Source organism: Schistocerca nitens, chromosome 9 (assembly GCF_023898315.1).
Source record: "Schistocerca nitens isolate TAMUIC-IGC-003100 chromosome 9, iqSchNite1.1, whole genome shotgun sequence".
Classification (NCBI taxonomy): Eukaryota; Metazoa; Arthropoda; class Insecta; order Orthoptera; family Acrididae; genus Schistocerca; species Schistocerca nitens.
This window is the reverse complement of record NC_064622.1, coordinates 435,019,840-435,043,126: the sequence shown is the minus strand read 5'-3', so window position 1 is coordinate 435,043,126 and position 23,287 is coordinate 435,019,840. Positions and strand designations below refer to the sequence as shown.

Here is a 23,287-nt window from a genome sequence, read left to right as displayed (position 1 = left end):
GACATGAGAATGTTACAATGTCTCTTGCTTCCAAAAAATATCATCTGCCCGCTGCTTTCCAATTGGCTGTGTAGAACCACCGGCTGACACACCCCCAGTCGCTCCCATCATACCTCACAGTGAGTGTCGACAACATTGCTGCACAAAATGCATAAGTATGCTTCTGGTATCTATCAAGACTCATACGTCTCCTGCAGAAATGTATGCTGTTGTTTTTGTTGTTGTTGTTGTTGTCTTCAGTCCAAAGACTGGTTTGATGTAGCCTTCCGTGCTACTCTATCCTGGCCTTCCGTGCTACTCTATCCTGTTTAAGCCTCATCATCATCAAATAGCTACTGTAGTCTACGTCCCCCTGAATCTGCTTACTGTATTCATCTTTTGGCCACTGTCTACAATTACCCCCCCCCCTCCCCCCTTCCCCGCACTTCCCTCCATTACTAAACTGGTGATCCCTTGATGCCTCAGAAGGTGTCCTACCAACAGATCCCTTCTTTTAGTCAGGTTGTACCACAGATTTCTCTTCTCCCCAATTGTACTCACTACCACCTCATTAGAAATGTGATCCACACATCTAATCTTCAGCATTCTTCTGTAGTCCCACATTTCAAAAGCTTCTATTCTCTTTTTGTCTAAACTGTTTATCATCCGTGTTTCGCTTCCATACATGGTTATACTCCTACAAATACTTTCATAAAAAGAGTCCCCAACTCTCAAATCTATGCTGGATGTTAAAAAATTTCTCTTTTTCAGAAATACTTTCCTTGCCATCACCAGTCTGCATTTTATATCCACTTTACTTCAACCGTCATCAGTTATTTTGCTGCCCAAATTGCAGCTCATCTGCTACTTTAAGTGTCTCATTTGCAGATCTAATTCCTCAGCATGACTTGATGTAATTCAACTACATTCCATTGTCCTCATTGTGCTTTTGTTGATGTTCATTATATATGTCCTCCTTTCGAGATAACGTCCATTCCATTCAGCTGCCGTTCCAAGTGCTTTGTTGTCTCTGACAGAATTACAGTGCCATTGGCAAACCTTAAATTTTTTTTATATCTCCTCCCTGGACTGTAATTCCTACTCCGTGTTTTTCTTTTGTTTCCTTTACTACTTGCTCAGTAAACAGGCTTAATAACATGAGGGATAGGCTACAGCCCTGCCTCACTCCCTTCTCAACCACTGTTTCCCTTTTGTGCAGCTCGACTCTTACAACTGCCGTCTGGTTTTTGTACAAATTGTAAATAGCCTTTTGCTCCCTGTATTTTACCCCTGCCATCTTGGGAATTTGAAATAGTGTTTCAATCAACATTGCTAAAAGCTTTCTCTAAATCTACAAATGCTGTAAACGTAGGTTTGGCTTCCCTTAACCTATTTTCTATGAGAAATCTTAGGGTCAGTATTGCCTCGTGTGTTCCTACATTCTCCACAATCCAAACTGTGATCTTCTCCAAGGTCAGCTTCTACGAGTTTTTCCATTCTTCTGTAAAGCATTCGTGTTGGTATTTTGTAACAATTAATTATTAAACTGACAGTTTAGTAATTTTCACATGTCAGCACCTGTTTTCTTTGGAATCGGGATTATTACATTCTTCTTGAAGTGTGAGGGTCTTACACCTGTCTCCTACATCTTGCTCACCAGATGGGAAGAGTGTTGTCATAGCTGGCTCTCCCAAGGCTATCAATAGCTCTAATGGAATGTTGTCTACTCCTGGGGCCTTGTTTTGACATAGGTCTTTCAGTGCTCTGTCAAATTATTCTCACAGCATCATATCTCCCTTCTCATTTTCCTCTACATCCTCTTCCATTTCCAAAATATTGCCCTCAAGTACATCTCCCTTTGTATACTCATTCCACCTTTCTGCTTTCCCTTCTTTGGGTAGGACTGGTTTTCCAACTAAACTCATAATATTCATACAGGTGGTTCTGTTTTCTCCAAAGATCTCTTTAATTTTCCTGTTGGCAGTATCTATCTTACTCTAGTGATACATGCTTCTACATTCTTACATTTGTCCTCTAGCCATTCCTGCTTAGCCATTTTGTGCATCCCTGTCGATCTCATTTTTTAAAGATATTTTTATTCCCTTTCTCCTGCTCCGTTTATTGCATTTTTATATTTTGTCCTTTCATCGATTAAATTCAACATCTCAAGTATTACCAAAGAATTTCTACTAGCCCCTGTCTTTTTACTTACTTGATCCTCTGCTGCCTTCACTATTTCATCTCTCAGAGCTACTCATTCTTCTTCTACTGTATTCCTTTCCCCTATTCTTGTCAATCGTTTCCTAACACTCCCTTTGAAACCTCTGGTTCTGTCAGTTTATCTGGTCCCATGTCTTTAAATTTCCACCTTTTTGCAGTTTTTTTCAGTTTTAATCCACAGTTCATTATCAATAAATTGTGGTCAGTCCCCATCTGCCCATGGAAATGTCTTACAATTTAAAACCTGATTTCTATATCTGTCTTACCATTATATAATCTATCTGAAACCTTCCAGTGTCTCGAGGCCTGTTGCACTTACACAGCCTTCTTTCGTGATTCTTAAACTAAGTGTTAGCTATGATTAAGTTATGCTTTGTGCAAAATTCTACCAGGCAGCTTCCTCTTTCATTCTTTTGCCCCAGTCTATATTCATCCATTACTTTTCCTTCTCTTCCTTTTCCTACTATCAAATTCCAGCCCCCCATGACTGTTAAATTTTCATCTCCCTTAACTATCTGAATAATTTCTTTTATCTCATCATACATTTCATCAATTTCTTCATCATCTGCGAAGCTAGTTGACATATAAACCTGTACTACTGTGGCGGGTGTGGATTTCGTGGCTATCTTGGCTACATTTATGCTTTCATTGTGCTGTTCATAGTAGCTTATCCGCCTTCTTATTTCCTCGTTATTATATTTGATTTTATGTTTATATCTCTGTATTCACCTTATCAGAAGTCCTGTTCTTCCTGACACCAAACTTCACTGATTTCCACTATATCTAATTTTAACATATCCATTTCCCTTTTTAAGTTTTCTAACTCATGAACCATGGACCTTGCCGTTGGCCCTGTAACAATAACGAAAACGGCCTTGCTGTTGTGGTACTCCGACGGCTGAAAGCAAGGGGAAACTACAGCCGTAATTTTTCCCAAGGGCATGCAGCTTTACTGTATGATTAAATGATGATGGCGTCCTCTTGGGTAAAATATTCCGGCGGTAAAATAGTCCCCCATTCGGATCTCCAGATGGGGACTACTCAAGAGGTCGTCGTTATCAAGAGAAAGAAAACTGGCGTTCTACGGATCGGAGCATGGAATGTCAGATCCCTTAATTGGGCAGGTAGGTTAGAAAATTTAAAAAGGGAAATGGATAGGTTAAAGTTGGATATAGTGGGAATTAGTGAAGTTCGGTGACGGGAGGAACAAGACTTTTGGTCAGGTGAATACAGGGTTATAAATACAAAATCAAATAGGGGTAATGCAGGAGTAGGTTTAATAATGAATAAAAAAAATAGGAGTGCGGGTAAGCTACTACAAACAGCATAGTGAACATATTATTGTGGCCAAGATAGACACAAAGCCCACGCCCACTACAGTAGTACAAGTTTATATGCCAACTAGCTCTGCAGATGATGAAGAAATCGATGAAATGTATGATGAGATAAGAGAAATTATTCAGATAGTGAAGGGAGGCGAAAATTTAATAGTCATGGGTGACTGGAATTCGAGAGTAGGAAAAGGGAGAGAAGGAAACGTAGTAGGTGAATATGGATTGGGGCTAAGAAATGAAAGAGGAAGCCGCCTGGTAGAATTTTGCACAGAGCATAACTTAATCATAGCTAACACTTGGTTCAAGGATCATAAAAGAAGGCTATATACCTGGAGGACACCTGGAGATACTAGAAGGTATCAGATAGATTATATAATGGTAAGACAGAGATTTAGGAACCAGGTTTTAAATTGTAAGACATTTCCAAGGGCAGATGTGGATTCTGACCACAATCTATTGGTTATGAACTGTAGATTAAAACTGAAGAAACTGCAAAAAGGTGGGAATTTAAGGAGATGGGACCTGGATAAACTGAAAGAACCAGAGGTTGTACAGTGTTTCAGGGAGAGCATAAGGGAACAATTGACAGGAATGGGGGAAAGAAATACAGTAGAAGAAGAATGGATAGCTTTGAGGAATGAAATAGTGAAGGCAGCAGAGGATCAAGTAGGTAAAAAGACGAGGGCTAGTAGAAATACTTGGGTAACAGAAGAGATACTGAATATAATTGATGAAAGGAGAAAATACAAAAATGCAGTAAGTGAAGCAGGCAGAAAGGAATACAAACGTCTCAAAAATGAGATCGACAGGAAGTGCAAAATGGCTAAGCAGGGATGGCTAGAGGATAAATGTAAGGATGTAGAGGCTTATCTCACGAGGGGTTAGATCGATACTGCCTACAGGAAAATTAAAGAGGCCTTTGGAGAAAAGAGAACCACTTGCATGAATATCAAGAGCTCAGATGGAAACCCAGTTCTAAGAAAAGAAGGGAAAGCAGAAAGGTGGAAGGAGTATATAGAAGGTATATACAATGGCGATGTACTTGAGGATAATATTATGGAAATGGAAGAGGAGGTAGATGAAGATGAAATGGGAGATATGATACTGTGTGAAGAGTTTGACAGAGCACTGGAAGACCTGAGTCGAAACAAGGTCCCCGGAGTAGACAATATTCCATTAGAACTACTGACAGCCTTGGCAGAGCCAGTCCTGACAAAACTCTATCATCTCGTGAGCAAGATGTATGAGACAGGCTACATTCCCTCAGACTTCAAGAAGAATATAGTAATTCCAATCCTAAAGATTGCAGGTGTTGACAGATGTGAAAATTACCGAACTATCAGTTTAATAAGTCACAGCTGCAAAATACTAATGCGAATTCTTTACAGGTGAATGGAAAAGTTGGTAGAAGCCGACCTCGGGGAAGATCAGTTTGGATTCCGTAGAAATGTTGGAACACGTGAGGCAATACTGACCCTACGACTTATCTTAGAAGAAAGATTAAGGAAAGGCAAGCCTACATTTCTAGCATTTGTAGACTTAGAGAAAGCTTTTGACAGTGTTGACTGGAATACTCTCTTTCAAATTCTGAAGGTGGCAGGGGTAAAATACAGGTATCGAAAGGCTATTTACTATTTGTACAGAAACCAGATGGCAGTTATAAGAGTCGAGGGACATGAAAGGGAAGCAGTGGTTGGGAGGGAGTGACACAGGGTTGTAGCCTCTCCCGTATGCTATTCAATCTGTATTTTGTGCAAGCAGTAAAGGAAACAAAAGAGAAGTTCGGAGTAGGTATTAAAATCCATGGAGAAGAAATAAAAACTTTGAGGTTCGCCGATGACATTGTAATTCTGTCAGAGACAGCAAAGGACTTGGAAGAGCAGTTGAACGGAATGGACAGTGTCTTGAAAGGAGGGTATAAGATGAACATTAACAAAAGCAAAACAAGGATAATGGAATGTAGTCAAATTAAGTCGGGTGATGCTGAGGGAATTAGATTAGGAAATGAGACATTTAAAATAGTAAAAGAGTTTTGCTATTTGGGGAGCAAAATAACTGATGATGGCCGAAGTAGAGAGGATATAAAATGTAGACTGGCAGTAGCAAGGAAAGCGTTTCTGAAGAAGAAAAATTTGTTAACATCGAATATTGATTTAAGTGTCAGGAAGTCGTTTCTGAAAGTATTTGTATGGAGTGTAGCCATGTATGGAAGTGAAACATGGACGATAAATAGTTTAGACAAGAAGAGAATAGGAGCTTTCGAAATGTGGTGCTACAGAAGAATGCTGAAGATTAGATGGGAGGAGGTATTGAATAGAATTGGGGAGAAGAGGAGTTTATGGCACAACTTGACTAGAAGAAGGGATTGGTTGGTAGGACATGTTCTGAGGCATCAAGGGATCACCAATTTGGTACTGGAGGGCAGTGTGGAGGGTAAAAATCATAGAGGGAGACCAAGAGATGAATACACTAAGCAGATTCAGAAGGATGTAGGCTGCAGTAGGTACTGGGAGATGAAGAAGCTTGCACAGGATAGAGTAGCATGGAGAGCTGCATCAAACCAGTCTCAGGACTGAAGACCACAACAACTACAACATTCAAAAAGTACCGTTACCTGTCTCAATTTTTTTTTACAATTCATCAGCAGATAGGTTTTTTTCCCATCAATACAGATTATACATTGGTTTCCTGTATGCTTTCCTAGGATAAACAACAATTTACAAATTACAAGTAGTCTGGTCCCTTCAACCCCCCACAAACCAACCAACCAACCAACAAATTACAAATGTGTAACCTAAATGGTTGCATTACATATTTGTGTTGGAATGCAACGTGAAATGTCCATCTTGTGCATTTGTATTAGCAGTTTTCATGCCAAGAAATACATTCTCAAGGATGTTTGTATTTTAACAGTCAAAAATGTTGCACTGCATTGAAACCACTTTTGTTCGGTCACAAAACAAATGTACGTTGTGCACCACATGTTTTGATTTACAATATACAATAACAAATACACTTGAAATCTTTCCCATACACTATTCTCTTGAAGATGATATACTGATTATGCAATCTGAATAGATATCTAGTACTGAGCTGGAAACCTGTTGCTCAAGTTTACCACCTCCTCTTTCTGCTATAGGGTGCAGCTCGACTCCATTTCCAGGAACTCCAAAAGAGTTTTGTTTGTACAAACTGTACAGAGTACCAGTGATGGTGGTCAGTTTTAATGCAGTTGTCAGTTTTCATTTTCCAGTTATTTCATGTTACTTTAAGGCCTTGTACAAAATTTTATTGCGATTTTTCTTATACTATCAAAAGTTGGCTTAGCAAATCCAAACTCTTCTCATTACACTCTGTACAAAAACCCAGCTTGGATTTTGTCAAGAAATCTCATTTTATCTTCTAAACTTAAGTATTTGTATATACTCCTAACACGCATATTGGTGTCTGTATTGTACTGAATGACGCTACAATACACTTTTAAGCAATTACAAACATGGGATTTTACGTAAGTCATTGTGTGAGCTTGAGCAACTGAGTAGGCTTTGATTTTGTTGTGTGCTTGTGACTGACGATAATAGACACATTACTTGTTATTGGCCACATGTGAAGTGAACTAGAAGAGAGGTGATGCATGCAACGTTTTACAATTGGCCGAAATTATTTCTGGTACAGTGTGGCCATATTTTAGTTCACGACAAAAGACCCGTCTGATCGGTCACAGATTTCAAATTAGCGAGGATTTACTGTATATGCAATCATTCACAGGTTGCATGTAAAATAGTTTATACCTTTTCAAAACAACAGCCTATGAACTGTTTTTATGTGCGTTCATTATCAACTGTATTAATGTTTCATCCACAATGATTGTGTCTCGTATTGCACTGAGAGTAAAAAAAAAAAATAAATAAATAAAAAAAAGAAAAATCCAACAACTTCTGCATGTAATTACATTCAATACATTTATTACAACATAATTAGTTATGAGCACGATTTAACAGCAGCCATTCCAGTATATGTATTCCACACCCACCAGGGTAGCCGAGAGCGCTAATGCGCTGCTTCGTGGACTCTGGTAGGCGCGCCGGCCCTGGATCAAATCCGCCCGATGAATTGATGACAAGGGTCGGTGTGCCGGCCATCCTGGATGTAGTTTTTAGGCAGTTTTCCACATCCTACTAGGTGAATACCGGGCTGGTCCCTGTGTTCCCCCTCAATTACACAGCTCGCAGACATCTGAAAACATTCACACTATTTCATGGATTCCACTGGACACAGACAGTTGAGGTAAACTAATTCCATCCTATGGGGTACAGGGTGGCGGCAGGAAGGGCATCCGGCCACCCCTTAAAATTAACATGCCAAATCCAGTTAACCATGGCCAACCCTGCGTAACCGCGAGACAAGGCGCAAGCGATAATTCCGGTATATGTATCCCACATCTCTTTCTCCCTTTTATTTATTTATCTGTTACATTTCTTGCTCATTTTATTTGTTCAAAGTTTGTAGCTTATCACATTCTCTTATGCACCTTTCCTGCTGGTAGTACGAATACAGAATCTGGTCTGTATGATCGTTTGTAAAAAAGACATTTGACTAAGCAGAGGTGGCGCTGAAACAGAAGTTTCACAATTTAGAATACTATATATGGTGACTGATGTGAAGATTAAAACTTAAAATATGTTACTGCTATAATTAAAAAAAAGAAACAGTTTCGTAGGAGCATTACATTGTTAATAGAGGAAAGTTAATCGAACTTTATATGTTCCATTTTCATCTTATTTATTTTAAACTTTTATTAAAGTATTGAATATTGTGTATCCTTGTGTTTGACCCTGTTAGCATCTCTCAGTTTGGAATTTTTGAATAGGTGACATTGTGGACTTGATGATGGCGTACTTCAGGAATTTCAGCGATAAACCTTGTTGTGTGTCTGACTTAAAGAGGTTTGTTTCCCTTCTGCCCGAGAATCGCCACCAGGAATTTGTATCTCAAGTGGAACAGACTGTTGGACTGCAGGGTAGAGAAATGCCAGCAACGGTATGTTGCTACAATATATAATGACTTACTCGACAGCAGTAATTGTTCACATTACTGCATTTGTTTTGTGTATATTTATTAATTAATAAACATACGCTAACTTGATCATTACTTTCATTTTTGTTTGTGGCTATATACCTACATTAGCTGCCTCTTTTGGTTTGTCACCTGAGCAAAATGATACCAAGTTATGTGCTGCCTAGATTGATTGAAGAATATACAATTTAATAGAACAAATCATTCTCACTTCTGTGGTAAACCAGTTTGTAGCTGTATTGTAAGTGATAATGTTGTTGCTCTCCACAAGCTACAAAAATATGCCAGATAACTTATTATTATGAAATATTCTTTTTGAGATGTGTATTATGGTGTGAAAATGCGAAACACATCCAGTATTTCTGTAGAGTTGTGAGTGCAAGTGACACTGGGAGGATATACATGGGGAAAGAAATGATGCATATTAAAAGATGTAAGATTTTTTACATAAGCATGTTCCGGCCTATAAAACCTTAATTTTTATGGGCAACAGGAGCATTTATCATTACGAGTTGAGGTACTGTTAATTCTAGTAAAACAATATGTATCCAATACTTTATTAATGGTGATGCTGCCTGTACCTGAGAGTATTTCCATCTTCATATGTACTTTCAAACAATGGAAAATCCAGGATGAAATGTAACAATATTATTAAAAGGAAAGTTGCGACTCGCCATATAGCAGAGATTCTGAGATAGGCCCAACATTAAGACTATCACAAATTAGATTTCGGTCTATATGACCTTCGTCACGCACATGCACGCGCGTGCACACACACACACGCACACACACACACACACACACACACACACACACACCATTTAGTGCTCTTCAGTGCCTTGTGTTTCTCGACTTAAATGTGAACATTTTGTTTATGTACATGTGACAACCAAAATACACCAGGAAGTGCCGTAACTAAATGAATTTTACTGCAGTAGCTTGAAAAACCACTGTTTCTGAATCTCCAGAAAAATTTAATCATAAAATACTTGTAGTTTATGGAACACTGATGATAATTTAGTTCAATAAAATATAATGTGACGGGGGGAAAATGCATTTTGTATAATGTGGACCCTTGTTTACCAAATTCCGTGTTATTGGTAGTTTCTGAGGCTGACTGTAAAATAAAATTTTACTAGCCGCCTCCATTCTTCGTAATTCCACTGAGATGCTGAAATGTTGTGAGCCAGGCCAGCCATGCCGGATTAGGTGCATGATGCTGATTTTAGCTTTTGCACATTGTCTAGTTGTGGTGGTGGTTTTTTTATTTTTTCTGTCTCTTGTTTTTGCAGAGTGTGCAAAATGTTGATTATGTGTGACTAGTTAGAAGTGCCACCTGGGTGGCAGCTGATCATTCATTACTGTCTTCTCATATAAATAGCATGCTGAAGGAACACATCTCTAGTGGAAAGAATTTTAGAAGATTCATTAAGGAGATGTGGAAAAACTCGTGTTACAATATCATTTGCAGTTGCTGAAGATCTATTGGGAGTATATGTTTTAAAAAATTGTAAAATTAGTATTTATTGCAAAAATATATAGTTATCTTTTCATGTAATTGAAACTGGATGGAGATGCTGAATGATGTGAGGTGGGACAATGATTAAGACACAAGAATCTCATTTGTAGCAGGGGGTGGGGGGAGACAAGGTTCATATCCTCACCTGATAACCCACATTGTCTCAAGTAATTTTCCTAAATCACTTCAGGCAAATACTACCACTGTTCATTTGCATATGTCACTACCTCAGCATTGACTGCTCATTAAACTGTTCACTTATTTCTGTTAAAAGAAGAAATAACAGAACAGAGAGAAACTGTCAGAGTGAGAGATCAAAATGTGTTAAGATAAATAAAATAGTATCTTCCATCTAAGCAACAAGAGACATTGGCACTGATATATACACAAAGAGAATAAGAGAAAAAATTTATGTTGAAAGTTATTGAAAAACAATACATGGATAGTTTGCCAGAATATTTATTGGAGACTTTGACAGAAAGGACAGTCAGAATGTTGTATGCCATACAGTCATCCTGCTTCAGATTCCAAAGCCTGATGCTTTATATAATTCGTTCAGTAGGCTAATGGTGAACATAAAATTCAGCAGCACATCATCCACAGATAAAGTTTTTCTCGTGTTTTCCTAAATATTGTACAGTCAGTCTTGAGGGTGACATAAATTTTATTGTAAGCAGGAAGCTCATCACATACACTCATCAATATACACTCATGACTACCCGAAGCAAAAAATAGTTTATCAATTATGTTGTTGCCACTAACTCGTCAAGTTTGGTCTCCCCCCTACCCACCGCCTGCTACCTGCCAACCATCTCCTCTCCCCCTACTCACCCAATAATGATCTGTTCATACACTCTTTTTCATGGAGAGATTAAAACTGTAACTATCTTGTTACAACTACATCACCATCTCTGATTTCTCAACTCCAGATTTCTAGAATGCCAATACCATCCCTGTTGGTTATTTAGTCATTTGTTTTATACCCTATTGGGTTTGTCAGTGACACAAGGTAATAGAATGTTACAATATATCCTTATTAAAAGAAAAAAGGCCCATGGAGTTGACAATGTTTCCTCAGAGTTATTGAAGTCTTTCGGAGAGCCATCCATTACAAAACAATTCCACCTGATATTCAAGATTTGCCGGACAGGTGAAGTACGTTATGGTTGCAATTTAGTAGCAAGCATTGTTTGTAGAAGAATCAAAAGGCTGGTAGAAGCCGATCCTGAGGGAGATTAGTTTTGGCTTCCAGAGAAATGTGGGAACACATGAGGCAATACTGACCCTAAAACTTATCTCAGAAGATAGGTGTGTATTGTGTATTATTGTCCTTGCCTAAGTCTGTTGTTGTGAACCTAGAGATTGTTCTCTTGACTATTTGATTATCTGCTGCATTATTCAGGGTAATGGAATTTATCAGAATAAATCAGTCAGTGATGAACGAGTTAGATTAGAAAATGAGCCACAAAAAGCGGTAGAGATGTTTTACTACTTGGGCAACAAAATAAGTGATGACGACTTGGGGAAGGCTCATGTGTGTATGTGGGGGGAAAAAGGAAAGTGGCTTCTCACCGTATAGCGGAGATGCTGAGTCACGGTAGGCACAACAAAAAGATTCACACAATTATAGCTTTCGGCCATTAAGGCCTTTGTCAGCAGTAGACACACACACACACACACACACACACACACACACACACACACACACACACACACGCACGCACACGCACACGCAAACGCAACTTGCACACACGTCTGAAGTCTCAGCGAGTTGAAACCGCACCGTGGTTCACATTTGTGTGTGTGTGTGTGTGTGTGTGTGTGTGTGTGTGTGTGTGTGTCTACTGCTGACAAAGGCTTTAATGGCTATAATTGTGTGAATCTTTTTGTTGTGCCTATCGCGACTCAGCATCTCAGCTAAATGGTGAGTAGCAACTTTCCTTCTCTGGTGGTGTTACATTCCATCCTGGATTTTCCATTGTTTGGTTTTTGTACGAAAAAGGAGTCGTTTGAAAGCTAATGAAGTTTGCAGTCTTGTTACATGCCTTCCAACATCTCAGAATCTCTCGTGTTGCGCGAGTTGTTACCTTTGCTCCTGATTTATTGCATCCTACTATAACTTTCCATTACCATGTGTGTGGCAGTGACAGAGGTAAAGGATTTAGCATGCTGACTGACTGTAGCAAGAAAAGCATTTTTGAAGAGGAGAAATATGTAAACATCAAATATGAATTTAAATGTAAGGAAGTATTTTCTGAAGGTATTCATCTGTAACTTGAACATACACAGTCAGCAGTAAGGAAAGGAGGAGAGTAGAAGCTTTTGAAATATGTTGCTACAGAAGAATGCTGAAGATTAGGTGAGTAGATCAGATAACTAATGAAGAGATACTGAATCAAAGTAGGAAGAACAGAAAACAACGGCACAACTAAATGAACAAAACCAACCACCAGCGGCTAAAGCATGTTTCCAGGTTGCTGTTGAGGAGACAGAATATGACAAACATCTAGCGGAGGAAAAATTCAGAAGGTAGGGACATTCAAATGCCTTGGAGAAAGGATAAAAACTGCTCTGACGGAAAAAGGATCTATGGGTTCACAAACAAACAAGATAAATCTAGCAAGCTAACTTCCTATGTACATATACAATAAGAAGAATGAAATTTTATCATATGTAGACATGGTAGGAGACCATGGCTGTTATATAAAATAAATTGTTGATGGTGTCCAGCCACCAGCCACAAATTGGTTTCATTGTTCAAAAAGTACTGTTAAAAGTTTCAAATTTTTTACCATTCATCATCACACAGTTTTTTCATTCTTTCGTCAGTATGTATTATAAATTGGTTTCCTGTTAAGTGCCCGAGGATAAACAATAATTTACAAATTACAAATGTGTAACCAAAATGGCTGTGCTACATATTTGTGTTGGAATGCAACTTAAGTGAAATGTCCATCTGGCACATTTGTATTAACAGTTTTCTTGCACTTAAATACATTCTCAAGGAAGTTTGTTTTTCCACAGTCACAAATGATGCACTGCATTTTAAATCATTTTCCTTCAGCCACAAAACAAATTTTCGATGTTCACCACATGTTTTGATTTATAGTATACAGAAACAAATACACAGCTTTACCAACAATATAATGGTTTGGCAATGGGAAGTAGCTTAGCTGGGATATTAGCAGAAATTTACATCAACCACATAGAACAAAAATATTTCTCAACAAATCACAACCAAAAGATTTGTTGATGATACGATCTTTATCTTTGATGGTGCAAACAGTGAAATGGATACATTGGCAACAGACCTCTGCGAAAAGCATAAAAATATTAAATTCATAGTTCAGCATGAAACAAATAAGAACATAAATTTTCTTAATCTTAAAATCTGTAACATTTAACTATAAACATCAACTTAGTATCTACAAGAAACCCACCACCACAGATGTCAGCATTGACAACTCCTCATGTCATACCAGCCAACACAAAATGTCATAATTCAGAGCCATGGAACACCGGATGCAAAAAGTACCTATGAATCACACAGATCGGCAAAATTAAATTGGTATAATTAAAACAGTTGCCCACAATAATGGTTATGATCCTATAATAATAGAAAACTCCACAACAAAATAAAAACAAAAGCCACAGCTCTACAGCGCAGCAGTGTATCATACCAAATTGCAAATTTCTTTTAAGAAGAAAAATATTAGCTTCTCTACCATCAATAAATTACAGCAAAAAGTGATCCACAATTAAATCTTTCCAAGGTCCCCTGCAGTAAATCAGCCTACACTGGAGAAGAAAACCATTCAGTGAAGAACACTGAAAGAATATGAAAATACTATATTCAGCAGAAAAAGGAGCCACTATGAATATATTAGAGGAAATAGAAATACATACACAAAAACACTTCCCCCTGATAACATCCTTAATGAGCAGACTGAATTTGGTAACACACCTTTCTGAAAACTTCCAGAAAGTACTTTCTGTGCTCAAGTACAATAATTGTACACCTATCTGTGTATCCAGTAACAAATCTCATAATATTGTGTGTTCCTAGAATAGTTAGTATTATTTATGGTGCTAAGTGCGAATAAATTCTAATGTGTTATCATCATTGATGTTCATATAGACTGTAAGAATTCACACACTTCTTGCCCACACTTGTATGTCTGTTATTCTATCAGATAACATGGAAAATGATCAGTTATTGACAGCATAATGTAACTAGAAAGATAACAAGTCTGCTCACCAAAGAACGGCAGGGGAACACACGCACAAAAGGGATTAACTTTTATAAGCTATCTACATCTACATCCGTACTTCGCAAGCCACCTGACGGTGTGTGGCGGAAGGTACCTTGAGTACCTCTATCGGTTCTCCGTCCTATTCCAGTCTCGTATTGTTCGTGGAAAGAAAGATTGTCGGTATACTTCTGTGAGTGCTCTCATCTCTCTGATTTTATCCTCATGGTCTCTTCATGAGATATACGTAGGAGGGAGCAATATACTGCTTGACTCCTCGGTGAACTTCAACAAAAGCCCGTACCGAACTACTGAGCGTCCCTCTTGCAGAGTCTTCCACTGGAGTTTATCTATCATCTCCGTAACGCTTTCGTGATTACTAAATGATCCTGTAATGAAGCGCACTGCTCTCCGTTGGATCTTCTATATCTCTTCTATCAACCCTATCTGGTACGGATCCCACACCGGTGAGCAGTATACAAGCAGTGGGCGAACAAGTGTACTGTAACCACTTCCTTTGTTTTCGGACTGCATTTCCTTAGGATTCTTCTAATGAATCTCAGTGTGGCACCTGCTTTACCGACGATTAATTTTATATGGTCATTCCATTTTAAATCACTCCTAAAGCCTACTCCCAGATAATTTATGGAATTAGCTGCTTCCAGTTGCTGACCTGCTATATTGTAGCTAAATGATAAAGAATCTTTCTTTCTATGTATTCGCAGTACATAACACTTGTCTACATTGATATTCAATTTGCCATTCGCTGCACCGTGTGTCAATTCGTTGCAGATCCTCCTGCATTTCAGTACAATTTTCCACTGTTACAACCTCTCGATATACTGCAGCATCATCCGCAAAAAGCCTCAGTGAACTTCCAATGTTATCAACAAGGTCATTTGTATATATAGTGAATAGCAACGGTTCTAAGACACTCCCCTGCGGCACACCTGAAATAGCTCTTACTTCAGAAGACTTCTCTCCATTGAGAATGACATGCTGCGTTCTGTTATCTAGGAACTCTTCACTCCAATCACACAATTGGTCTGATAGTCCAGTGACTCCTTCTTCTGGTAGAAGAGTTGAAGGGGAAGGAGGAGGGGTGAAGGAAAAGGACTGGAGAGGTTTGGGAAAATAGATATGGTTCAGAAAAGTCACCCGGAAACCCAGGTCAGGAGAGACTTAATAGGCGGCATGAGAAGGAAAGACTGATTGTTGGGAACTGCACTGGACGAGATTTTAAAACCTGAGATCTTAAAGGCGTAAGACAGAGTAAATATGCAAGACAAAGATTAGTACTAAAACATTGTGCATGAGTTAATAAGAGAGAAGAGCTAAGTGCATTGTATGTAACAGAGGTGGGAGGAGGGATGACGAAAAATAGACAGGTTAGAAAATGAAATATGTAGGAAACTAAAGTGGAGTGAAGAAAGTAGTAGTTACAGTGAAGAAATGCTGAGACAGAAGGAATTAACATAAATTAAGGCCATGTTGTAATGGTAGTTCCCATCAGTGGAGTTCTGAAAAACTGGTGTCTTAGGGAAAAATCCAGGTGGTGCATACGGTGAAACAGGCACTGAAGTCTTGACTGTCATGTTGTACAGTTTGCTCTGCACCATGATATTGTGTGTTGCCTGTATATACCCTCTGCCTATACCCATTCATTCTTACCAAGAACTGTGTGGTGATCATGCCAACACAAAAGGCATGTACAAGTGTTTACATAATAGCTGGTATATGATGTGTACCATTTCACAGGTGACTACACCACTCTCACTTCAGCCTTCACTGGTAATAAAAATGCACCACATGGACATTTCACATACGTTACATTCCAAAACAAATATGCAGCGCAACCATTTTGGTTACATGTTTGTAATTTGCAAATTATTGTTTATCCTAGGGCAATTAACAAGAAACCAATGTATAATATGTATTGATGGAAGCATGAAAAACAGTGTGATGATGAAGTGTAAAAAATTCAAATCCGATGACAGTACTTTTTGAATAAAAAACCTGAAACCAATTTGTGGACGGTTATTGTACACCATCAACAATTTATGTTATAATAAGAAGAATCTTTTGAGCAATACAAAATTAAGACTTTACTAGACAGTTACCCACTCTGGTCTTGTACACATAAGAGAACATGTTACTTGTAAGAACAGGATTACTTAAGAGGCTAGAATTTTCGGAACAAAGGCTTTATGGGAAGGTGCTAGGAATTTAGCAACAGGAGGCTGTCAATATAGAAGGCAAGCAAACCAAGAACTGTATGCCCAGGTTGAGAAGGTCTCGGACATACATCAAGAAAAGGATTATGTTCTCTGGACACCAATAGAATTGCCTAAAGAAGGGTTACACTTAAGATATTGGAGTATCTTGTCAACAAGAGTAGTAAAATATGCTGGATTCGAGGAGCTCAAAGGGATCAAGAAGATAGGGGAGTAAAGGAACAAGAGGTTTCAAGCTGAGTAACTTTCAGACAGAAAGTTATGGATGCCATAGATATCCAGGGCAGAATAGATCCAGCACAAAAACATTGTGGGCAGGTGAATCAAGATTATTTCAAAGTACATGAATGAAAGACTATTGGACGAGAATAAAGACCAAAAGGAAAGAAGCTGATCCAAATTAGTGTGGTTCTCAGACGACCAAAAACAAGACGAAGAACAATGTGCAAGAAGTAATATATTTCCTGGGCCACTGACATGCTATACCAATAACCAAACAGCAATTTTTTAATAGATGTGCTGAGAAATAAGAAATTATTTGTTAGTGCAGCGCCTTTCGGAACTGCATATAACAGTGTGGTTAGCCTGTACATTTATACTCTGCATATTGCTGTGATGTGCATGGCAGAGAGTATGTCCCACTGTACAGTTATTAGGGCTTGTTCCAGTTCGATTCACATATGGAACACAGAAGGAATAACTATTTAAATGCAGCTATGTACATTATAATTAATCTAATCTTGTTCCAATGATCCCTACAGGAGTGATAAATTTCGACTTGAAGTAAATTCCTAGATATATCATTTCAAGTTGGTTCTTGCAACTCAGTAAGGAAGCTTTCACAGGATAGTTTGTCTATCTTCAAGAGTCTTCCAGTTCAGTTTCTTCACCATCCCTGTGATATTCTCCCATGGATCAAACAAACGTGATACCATGTGTGCTGCCCTTCTCGGTATATGTTCAGTGCCTGCTGTTAGTCCTGTTTGATACGGGTGCCACACACTTGAGCAATATTCCTGAATGGGTCACACGAGTGATTCACAAGCTATCTCCTTTGTAGAATGATTGCATTTTCTGAGTATTCTACCAATACACCAAAGCCTATCACCTGTTTTACCATGACTGAGTCTAAGTGATAAGTCCATTTCATCTACAAAGTGTTACACCAAGGTATTTGTAGAAGCTAACTGATTCAAACAGTTACCCATTGATATTACAGTAGAATACTATGTTTTTTTGTTTGTTTTGTAAAGTGCACAATTACCTATTTCTGAACATTTAAAGCAAATTACAAGTTTTTGCACCACTGTGGAATCTTATCAAGATCTGATCAAATATTTATGCAAGTTCTTTCAGACAGCACTTTGTTATAGATAATTGCACATCTGCAAAAAGTCTTAGTTTATTTTTAATTTTGACTGCAAGGTCATTAACGCACAATATGAACAGCAAGGGTTCCAATACACTTCCCTGGGGCATACCCGAAGTTACTTCTACATCTATTGATTACTCTCAATCCAAGATAACATATTGCTTCCTCCTTACCAAAAAATCCTCAATCTAGTCACAAATTTCACTTGGAACTTTATGCAATTGTATTTGTTGTCTTTTTTTCATTTATTGTGTAGAGACCTCATAATTAAAAATTTAAGTGTATGGGAAAAGACAAAAATGTGTTACTATCCTAGGTCATCTGTATTCAGCCCGCCTTCATTCATGGTTCAAACTATAAAAAATATGATTATATTAGTACACCATGTATTATTAAAATGAATTTTGCTAATTCGACAGCAGTACATGATATTTTGCATATTTGCATTCTATTTTGAGTGTCAATAGAAAACCTGTCAAACATCATACTACTACCACCCCCTCCCACCCCTACCCCCATATATATCCTTTCATCTTTCCCTCTCCTTCCCTCTTTCCTGACGAGGCAACCGTTGGTTGCGAAAGCTAGAATTATGTGGGTATGTTTGTGTTTGTTTGTGTGTCTATCGACCTGCCAGCGCTTTGGTTTGGTAAGTCACATCATCTTTGTTTTTATATATATTTTTCCCACCTGGAATGTTTCCCTCTATTATATTCATATCATTAATTTGAACCCAACAATTACGTTTGTTATTGTCACTGTTGCATTTCGAAATCTTTTCTGTCGTCTTATTTTCTCTTTCTGCTTTTGCCAGTAGTTTCACTTTGTATTCACCTTCTCCTTTTTACCGTAATCTACTATACAATTTTATCCCGCCTATATATACTCAATAATACGTAACCCACTTCCAAACCATAACCAAAAAAAATTTTTTGCCGCTTTCAACACTACCGCTGCTATAAAATCCACCGTTTCTAGTTCACAAACAGTTCCTTTCACCTATTAAACAACCATTTCGGCTAGTTCTAATAACTTTCACTTTATTTCCATTTCCGTTTTTCCCACATCACTGATAATTTTTAACCGCTTCCCACAGGTTTTAACGTCATTAATTCTTCGTCAGACAATTGTTAGCCTCATTTTCATAATCTGCCACCACAAAACCACTCCTTTTAATACATTTACACGCAGTTTTTTCGAAATTTTCCCGAATTTCTCCGTCCTTTAACGTGTTTTGGCAGCAACACAACCACCTAACCTTTGTGCACATCATTGTCTACCAACCCAAGTCCAACATAGCCCAGCTGTAACCAACACTTTTTCGCCTTTTTTCACACCAGATCTCCAGTTACTTTCCAGTTCACTTTTATCACTCCCCATATATTTTTATTTTCATTTTCATTTCAGCCTCATGTTACACTTTCCACCTGCTAATACCATGTCACCCTCACAACACTCCCATAACGACCCCATTAAGTTTTATTTACATTCCCTCCGCAAACATGCCTTCACCCTAGCCAGATTACGCTCCCATATTCTATTTTCTCAGGCTTGTCTGACATTTGGCATTACCCCCAAAGGCCTCACACGGATAGCCTGGGCTTCAGCAGTGGTGATGTTGGGAGTAGGATTAAGGTTTTTTAAGAAGGACTGAGAGGCAAGGCTGGAAGTCAGAAATTCCTGGAAGGTTTGGAGAGGGTGATTTTTAGGAAGAGGAGGTGGGTCCCGCTGTGACGGAGGACGGAACTGTTCAAGGCAGGGTTCAATTTGGATAGTGTCTTGGGGAGTTGGATGATCCTAATCCTACCCCTAATGATCCAACTCCCCAAGACACTATCCAAATTGAACCCTGCCTTGAACAGTTCCGTCCTCCGTCACAGCGGGACCCACCTACTCTTCCTCAAAATCACCCTCTCCAAACCTTCCAGGAATTTCTGACTTCCAGCCTTGCCTCTTAAAAAACCTTAATCCTACTCCCAACATCACCACTGCTGAAGCCCAGGCTATCCGTGATCTGAAGGCTGACCGTTCCATCGTCATTCTTCCGGCGGACAAGGGTTCCACGACCGTGGTACTTGATCGTCGGGAGTATGTGGCTGAGGGACTGCGTCAGCTTTCAGACAACACCACATACAAAGTTTGCCAAGGTAATCCCATTCCTGATGTCCAGGCGGAGCTTCAAGGAATCCTCAGAACCTTAGGCCCCCTACAAAACCTTTCACCTGACTCCATCAACCTCCTGACCCCACTGACACCCCGCACCCCTACCTTCTTCCTAAAATTCACAAACCCAATCATCCCAGCTGCCCCATTGTAGCTGGTTACCAAGCCCCCACAGAACGTATCTCTGCCTACGTAGATCAACACCTTCAACCCATTACGTGCAGTCTCCCATCCTTCATCAAAGACACCAACCACTTTCTCGAACGCCTGGAATCCTTACCCAATCTGTTACCCCCAGAAACCATCCTTGTAACCATTGATGCCACTTCCTTATACACAAATATCCCGCACGTCCAGGGCCTCGCTGCGATGGAGCACTTCCTTTCACGCCGATCACCTGCCACCCTACCTAAAACCTCTTTCCTCATTACCTTAGCCAGCTTCATCCTGACCCACAACTTCTTCACTTTTGAAGGCTAGACATACCAACAATCAAAGGGAACAGCCATGGGTACCAGGATGGCCCCTTCGTATGCCAACCTATTCATGGGTCGCTTAGAGGAAGCCTTCTTGGTTACCCAGGCCTGCCAACCCAAAGTTTGGTACAGATTTATTGATGACATCTTCATGATCTGGACTCACAGTGAAGAAGAACTCCAGAATTTCCTCTCCAACCTCAACTCCTTTGGTTCCATCAGATTCACGTGGTCCTACTCCAAATCCCATGCCACTTTCCTTGATGTTGACCTCCACCTGTCCAATGGCCAGCTTCACACGTCCGTCCACATCAAACCCACCAACAAGCAACAGTACCTCCATTACGACAGCTGCCACCCATTCCACATCAAACGGTCCCTTCCCTACAGCCTAGGTCTTCGTGGCAAACGAATCTGCTCCAGTCCGGAATCCCTGAAGCATTACACCAACAACCTGACAACAGCTTTCGCATCCCGCAACTACCCTCCCGACCTGGTAGAGAAACAAATAACCAGAGCCACTTCCTCATCCTCTCAAACCCAGAACCTCCCACAGAAGAACCACAAAAGTGCCCCACTTGTGACAGGATACTTTCCGGGACTGGATCAGATTCTGAATGTGGCTCTCCAGCAGGGATACGACTTCCTCAAATCCTGCCCTGAAATGAGACCCATCCTTCATGAAATCCTCCCCACTCCACCAAGAGTGTCTTTCCGCCGTCCACCTAACCTTCGTAACCTCTTAGTTCATCCCTATGAGATCCCCAAACCACCTTCCCTACCCTCTGGCTCCTACCCTTGTAACCGCCCCCTGTGTAAAACCTGTCCCATGCACCCTCCCACCACCACCTACTCCAGTCCTGTAACCCGGAAGGTGTACACGATCAAAGGCAGAGCCACGTGTGAAAGCACCCACGTGATCTACCAACTGACCTGCCTACACTGTGATGCATTCTATGTGGGAATGACTAGCAACAAACTGTCCATTCGCATGAATGGACACAGGCAGACAGTGTTTGTTGGTAATGAGGATCACCCTGTGGCTAAACTTGCCTTGGTGCACGGCCAGCACATCTTGGCACAGTGTTACACCGTCCGGGTTATCTGGATACTTCCCACTAACACCAACCTATCCGAACTCCGGAGATGGGAACTTGCTCTTCAATATATCCTCTCTTCCCGTTATCCACCAGGCCTCAATCTCCGCTAATTTCAAGTTGCCGCCACTCACACCTCACCTGTCATTCAACAACATCTTCGCCTCTGCACTTCTGCCTCGACTGACATCTCTGCCCAAACTCTTTGTCTCTAAATATGTCTGCTTGTGTGTGTATATGTGTGGATGGATATGTGTGTGTGTGCGAGAGTATACCCGTCCTTTTTTCCCCCTAAGGTAAGTCTTTCCGCTCCCGGGATTGGAATGACTCCTTACCCTCTCCCTTAAAACCCACATCCTTTCATCTTTCCGTCTCCTTCCCTCTTTCCTGATGAGGCAACAGTTTGTTGCGAAAGCTTGAATTTTGTGTGTATGTTTGTGTTTGTTTGTGTGTGTGTCTGTCGACCTGCCAGCACTTTCATTTGGTAAGTCACATCATCTCTGTTTTATATATATATATATATATATATATATATATATATATATATATATATATATATACACACACCAAATGAAAGTGCTGGCAGGTCGACATGGAATATTTTTCCTACGTGGAATGTTTCCCTTTATATATATATATATATATATATATATATATATATATATATATATATATATATATATGCTGTCATTCGTTACCTTGTAGTCACATCCCATGAAAGGAACATGATAAGCAGTGACTTTTAGAGGAAATGAAATAAGTAAAGATAAATGGGTACCAAAGGTGTACAGAAGCAAATGACTTGTGAGCAGTATATATATATATATATGACTGAATATAATAGAGGGAAACATTCCACCTGGGAAAGATTTACCTTACATCTCTGCCCAAACTCTTTGCCTTTACAAATGTCTGCTTGTGTCTGTGTATGTGCGGATGGATATGTGTGTGTGTGTGCGAATGTATACCTGTCCTTTTTCCTTTTTTCCCCCTAAGTTAAGTCTTTCCGCTCCTGGGATTGGAATGACTCCTTACCCTCTCCCTTAAAACCCACATCCTTTCGTCTTTCCCTCTCCTTCCCTCTTTCCTGATGAGGCAACAGTTTGTTGCGAAAGCTTTAATTTTGTGTGTATGTTTGTGTTTGTTTGTGTGTCTGTCGACCTGCCAGCACTTTCATTTGGTAAGTCACATCATCTTTGTTATGGAGGGAAACATTCCACGTGGGAAAAATATATCTAAAAACAAAGATGATGTGACTTACCGAACGAAAGCGCTGGTAGGTCGATAGACACACAAACACACACACAAAATTCAAGCTTTCGCAACAAACTGTTGCCTCATCAGGAAAGAGGTGAAGGAGAGGGAAAGACGAAAGGATGTGGGTTTTAAGGGAGAGGGTAAGGAGTCATTCCAATCCCGGGAGCGGAAAGACTTACCTTAGGGGGAAAAAAGGACAGGTATACACATGCGCGCGCATTTAAATATGTCTGCTTGTGTCTGTATATGTGTGGATGGATATGTGTGTGTGTGTGTGTGTGTGTGTGTGTGTGTGTGTGTGTGTGTGTGT

At 39.6% G+C, this 23,287-nt stretch overlaps 1 protein-coding gene across 1 annotated transcript in view; it reads left to right on the top strand.

Annotated features, from left to right (window-relative positions):
• The window catches only part of LOC126203071 (N-alpha-acetyltransferase 25, NatB auxiliary subunit), a 92,036-nt gene that overhangs the window by 8,960 nt on the left and 59,789 nt on the right, over window positions 1-23,287 (top strand). The window contains exon 8 of the mRNA XM_049937310.1: window positions 8,404-8,573. Within this exon, the coding sequence (XP_049793267.1) occupies window positions 8,404-8,573 (170 nt within the window). The remainder of the gene's footprint in view (window positions 1-8,403; window positions 8,574-23,287) is intronic.